The sequence below is a fragment of the Populus nigra genome, chromosome 1, assembly GCF_951802175.1.
Source record: "Populus nigra chromosome 1, ddPopNigr1.1, whole genome shotgun sequence".
NCBI lineage: Eukaryota > Viridiplantae > Streptophyta > Magnoliopsida > Malpighiales > Salicaceae > Populus > Populus nigra.
Window position 1 is genome coordinate 46,920,228 of NC_084852.1, and position 6,160 is coordinate 46,926,387.

A 6,160-nucleotide genomic window follows, 5' to 3' on the forward strand; every position below is an offset into this window, starting at 1 on the left:
ATTGCTTTTAATAATTTGTTCTATTATATATAAACACACACACACACATAAAGGTTTGATCCCATAAATAGGATCGTCAAGACGTCAATCCAGTCCATATATCTAAGAAATTTCCATTTTCGTCTGTTGATTAATCATATTTTACTTAAATTCTACCATGGAGAAATTTAACCGAAATCTCAAACTTCAAATCTCAAACATAAGAATTTGAACCAACAGAAGGTGACAACGACTACATTATTCTTTGAACATATAAAAATTAATTTCAAAACTATTGACTTGCAAATTAATAAGCATAATGTCTGCCCGCAGGATAAAGCAATTTGCATGTTTTTTTGTGTAATTCACATCAAAATAGGAACAAGGGAAAAGAAAAACAGAGACGCATATACGTTTTCAGCGATTGATACGTCTTGTTAAATCAGCATGTTGTAATCTTTATCAATGGTTGACCATCGGACGATGGAGTCCTGCCAGTATCAAAATCACCGGTGATTGATGTCGAATCTGCATCCCAATCATTGCTTGCATTATCCATGGTGTTTTCTGATATTTTACAGTTCTCTTGAATATTTAGCTCTTTTTGAGACAATCCAATTATCCTCTCCAACTCTGATGTGACTTGTCGCATTGTAGGTCGATTTTTCCCATTCAAATTCAAGCATCTTTTCACAAGATTAGCAACAGAGATAACTTCTTCATTCTGACAGCCCTCCTTAACTCTAGCATCAAGAACATCAAACAGTCTATTGTCTTCCATCAACATAATAAAATGCGTGGCTAAACTTCTAGTCTCTGTCTGACTTACAGAAAATATCGGTTTTTTTCCACTTATGAGCTCAACCAGAACCATTCCAAAGCTATAAACATCACTTTTTTCTGTAAATTGACTAGACTGGAAGTACTCGGGATCCAAGTAGCCAAAAGTACCTTGCACGAGAGTGGTCAAGTGAGTTTGATCGATGGATATAGATCTTGAAGATCCAAAATCAGATACTTTTGCTCTATATTTCTCATCTAGCAGTATGTTTGTAGACTTGATGTCACGGTGATAAATCGGAATGGATGTCGCCGAGTGTAGATAGGAAAGTGCTCCAGCAACTTCAATGGCAATCCGTAATCGCATCTCCCAAGATAACAAGAAATCTTCGTTTTGATCATGGATATACTTGTAAAGATTTCCATTGGGAATGAACTCATAGACTAGCAACGGAACTTCAGTCTCCAAGCAACAACCGAGCAACTTAACCACATTCCTATGGTTAATTTGTGAAAGAACGACGACCTCATTGATAAATTCTTCAAGCTTTCCTTCATCAACGACCACGGACTTCTTAACAGCAACAATCCTTCCATCTGCTAACATCCCTTTATAAACTGTGCCTTGACCACCTTGACCGAGTATTCTATTAACATTAAAACGATCAGTGGCTACTTCCAACTCCTTTGAACTGTATATTTTTGTTTTTTGAACCCAACCTTCAGCAGCAAGTAATTCTTGCTGTAACAATAGCCCACCATTTCGTTTGAAGAATTTCTTTTTGAGTTCAATCTTTTGCCATTTCTTTACAAGTTTATACAACCACCAAATGCCCATCAGCGATGACAATGCCAAGACAACTGCGCCTATAACTGCATTATTTACAACAACGAAGAAAAGGTTAATTTGTTGACATGTGCAATCATCAGCATATATATATATATATATATATATATATATATGACTACCGAGTAGCAACTAGATAGATTTAGTAGCTAGTATTTTAAAATTTTATACATTTAATTTTTAGGCTTACACTAAATTTTATACATTTAATCTTTTGGCTCACTCCAAAAATATGAGCTTCTTCTCTGTTTTACCATCCTAGTAAGGAAAACAACAAGAACAACGACAGCAAGAAAGTAGAAGAAGAAGAGAAGAAATCATAGACTTACCTATCAAGGCTATATAAAGTTTATTGATCTCGCAATTGAAATACCCCCGTGTATTTACACATTTAAGTAACCCTCGGCACGAATGCTTCGATTCTTTACATTCATCCACATCTAATCAGATAATAAGAGCAAAAATCCAAAACGAATAAGATGATTATCCAATGTTAGGAAAGAAATCACTAACAAAATTAGCAAGCCACCATTCCCATAGCAAAATCATCATTTTCTCAACAAACAAAATGCTGTCATCGCTCATATTTTTGGAGGAAAAAAGTATTTACCTATGCATCCAAGGTAAGGGATGCCCTCATAGCCCCCACCACACACACATTCGGATCCAAAAGACTCATTGTAATATCCTCTGCAATGCACGGGATCATTAGTATTCACATTCATTGTCCAACCAAGCTCTGCTGGAACATAATCTCTATATTGCAACGAGAATGGATCGCTGACATTCGATTCGAACCATGTGTGGTTCACCAGGAAGGCCAGCTTGCATCCTTCTCTATCTTGATTATCATCTGTAGCTTCTATTCTTGGATTGAAAACCTGAAGGGATGATGGTGGTAAAGCCTCACAGAAATTTTTACTCTTTACGTCACTGCAGGTAGACACACAACCGATGAGATTTGGCGTGATTCCGGTCATTAAAGCTTGAGTATTACAACCTACTGCGATGAATACATTATCGTATCTGGAGAAGACAAAAGGAGTTCCAGTCAAATTCAGAGGTACACCATCTTCCCGCCTGCCAGTGCAATTCGAGGATATTATTGGACTTTTGACAGTAGCAGTGGCTCTTTCAGCTGAAATATTCAGCACCTCCATGTTGATTTGACTTATAAAAGCTCTAGCAGGGTTGACAGATGCTTTGCATTCTATGGCGAACCATTCGTTCATGTAGCAATCTTTTCGTATTCCGAAAGGGTATGGAATGCTGATGTCTCCACAACGATCTGGACAACCGGACCTTGCGATCGGTGCTGCTGCTGCTGCTACTTGAAACATTAGCATCATCAACATCAATTGAAACACCAATTTCCAAACCATTTCCCCCTGTTTTTTTTCTTTTCTTTTTGAAAGTTTTGATTCCAAATCGCTCCTAAATAAGTTCATATATCCCTGTAAAGCAAGAATTGAGATGTTTCTTTGTACCTTCTTGGTGACTCACCGGGTCAAACCATCTAGTATAATTAAAGAATAAACACTGGTGGAAAGTAGATTTTCAGTAGCACGTAGTTGAAAAGTCGTCCAGTTACTTGGTCTCCAGAGATCGGTTCGAATTGAATTTTTCAAGGAAGTAATGAATATAAAATTCGTGTTCTGTACTGTTAGCTAGTCAATTGTACAGTTCGGAGAGTTACTAGTCAATTTTCATATGGTTTTGATTATTTTTTTTATTTTGTTTACAAATGAGAGATTCGAGCTTGAAATTTTTAGAAAAAATAAACACTTCCATCAGCTGAGTTACAGTAAAACTCTTTCAAGTTTATTTTTTTGACCATTGGTTTTTTTTTTTCTTTGTTCAGCTGCTGCAAAGAAGAAGAGAAGAAAGATTGCAATTGTTTTCGAAGTCGAAACAAGATAAATTCCAGAATCATAGAAATTTAAAATTTCAAGAAGATGGTTATCTTTCGGAAATCGAATTCCTATACGTTGAAGGATTTTTCTTGTTAATTGAAATTAAGACCATTTAGACAATATAATCCAATTAAAAGACTTTCTAGCAGCTTTGAGATCCACCAATATTCCAAATAAAACACTTGTCATTACAAAATAGAGGGTGCAAGGACAGTAATCAACCAGTTGCAAATTCTCAAGCATCAGAATTTGAACCAACAGAAGGTGACATCGACTACATTATTCTTTGAACATATATATACAAATTAATTTCAAAACTATTGACTTGCAAATTAATCAGCATAATGTCCGCCCCCAGGATAAAGCAATTTGCATGTTTTTTTGTGTAATTCACATCAAAATAGGAACAAGGGAAAAGAAAAACAGAGACGCATATATGTTTTCAGCGATTGTATGTCTTGTTAAATCAGCATGTTGTAATATTTATCAACGGTTCACCATAGGATGATAGAGTCCTGCCAGTATCAAAATCACCAGTGATTGATGTCGAAACTGCATCCCAATCATTGCTTGCATCATCCATGGGGTTTTTTTTTATATTTTACAGTTCTCTTGAATATTTAGCTCTTTTTGAGACAATCCAATTATCCTCTCCAGCTCTGATGTGACTTCTCGCATTGTAGGTCGATTTTTCCCATTCAAATTCAAGCATCTTTTCGCAAGATTAGCAACAGAGATAACTTCTTCATTCTGACAGCCCTTCTTAACTCTAGCATCAAGAACATCAAACAACCTATTGTCTTCCATCAACATAATAAAATATGTGGCTAAACTTCTAGTTTCTGTCTGACTTACAGAAAATATTGGTTTTTGTCCACTTATGAGCTCAACCAGAACCACTCCAAAGCTATAAACATCACTCTTTTCTGTAAATTGACTAGACTGGAAGTACTCGGGATCCAAGTAGCCAAAAGTACCTTGCACGAGAGTGGTCAAGTGAGTTTGATCGATGGATATAGATCTTGAAGATCTAAAATCAGATACTTTTGCTTTGTATTTCGCATCTAGGAGTATGTTTGTAGACTTGATGTCACGGTGATAAATCGGAATGGATGTCGCCAAGTGTAGATAGGAAAGTGCTCCAGCAACTTCAATGGCAATCCATAATCTCATCTCCCAAGATAACAAGAAATCTTCGTTTTGATCATGGATATACTTGTAAAGATTTCCATTGGAAATGAACTCATAGACTAGCAAAGGAACTTCAGTCTCCAAGCAACAACCGAGCAACTTAACCACATTCCTATGGTTAATTTGTGAAAGAACGATGACCTCATTGATAAATTCTTCAAGCTTTCCTTCATCAACGACCATGGACTTCTTAACAGCAACAATCCTTCCATCTGCTTGTTGGGATATTGCCACTTATATGGCAGCATCTGCAGCCCTACTCTAGGAGAGGGTTGCCATTGTCAAAAGGCTACAATGATAGTTGCACCAACCATTAACAAAATGGTGCAACCCATGTGCAGCCACCATTGTTGAAGAAGAGCTGGAGCTGGTGGCACTATTCTTGCCTATAAATAGGCACCAAGAGAGCCAAGAACGTGAGAGAGATTGTGAGTGCAGTAGAGAGACCAAGAGAGAAAGTGAAGGGCTGCAATGGCAGCACCCTTGCTGCCACTGCAGCAGCTACAAGTGCAGTAATGAGAGTTGGGAGTTGAGTTTGAATGAAGTGATCCTCCTCCTCCATGTATTTGTATTGTATCCTTTCTCTATCTCTAATAATATGGACCTCTCCCGTGGATGTAGGCGATTTGTTGAACCACGTTAAATATTGTGTCTCAGTGTGTTAAGCCTCTAATGGGCAACTATTAAAACACCACTGGTCTGCGCATAGGGGTCAGAATACCCAACAATTGGTATCAGAGCATATGGTTTAAAGTGGTGTTTGATTTTTGCTCAAAAATAAAAGTTGTCAAAATTGTGTTTTGACAATACCACTATGTAGAGGAGGAGGATACGAAGCCACTGCTGAAAACAGCGTCAAAATCGGACGTCGGAAATGGTCGCACGCGCCATCACGCTCTGGCAAGGCGTCTGCCCACGAGCGCAGACGCGCCCCACGCGTCTTCTTCACCCGGATGGACTGACCTGACCCGAAAACCAGTTGACCCGACCCATGTGACTGACCCAGATATGGATGACGTCAGCATGATGTAATTATGACGTCGCATGCACAGTAGGCATACGAAGGATGATGTCAGCATGACATAGTTGTGATGTCAGCAGGCACAGTTGCATGCATGTCAGCGCCCAGTCATATGACACGTGACCACAGTGGGACCCACCCGCCGCATCATCAGCCGCGAGCCAAGCTGAGCCGAGAGGAGCCAAGTCGATTTAGAGCCAAGTTGCGAGCCGAGGGATAGGATCCAGTGTAGCTGATCCTACGTGCAACTGGATCTGAGATTGAATCTAGGCTGTTTATCAGTTTAGAATTGTTTTGATCAAATCTTAACCATCTAAAATGCGATTTGGATGATTTCAGACTTGTTTCCAGCTAATTTGATCGTTTCGGATGCAATGGTACGGTCCGATCATTGATATTGAGACCAAAATTTTTGGTGGTGAATTATTA

At 38.4% G+C, this 6,160-nt stretch overlaps 1 protein-coding gene and 1 pseudogene across 1 annotated transcript; both read right to left on the minus strand.

The window, feature by feature from the left end:
- Positions 1–218: 218 nt before the first annotated feature.
- On the minus strand, positions 219–3,055 carry LOC133681187 (wall-associated receptor kinase-like 22). Its single transcript, XM_062104356.1, has 3 exons — positions 2,217–3,055; positions 1,936–2,046; positions 219–1,632 (listed from the first exon to the last, which is right to left on the minus strand). Exons 1-3 carry the CDS (start codon positions 3,052–3,054, stop codon positions 422–424), a joined length of 2,160 nt encoding a protein of 719 aa, XP_061960340.1. The 5' UTR covers position 3,055; the 3' UTR covers positions 219–421.
- A 930-nt stretch (positions 3,056–3,985) lies between these two features.
- On the minus strand, positions 3,986–5,272 carry LOC133682453 (wall-associated receptor kinase-like 22; annotated as a pseudogene).
- Positions 5,273–6,160: the final 888 nt, after the last annotated feature.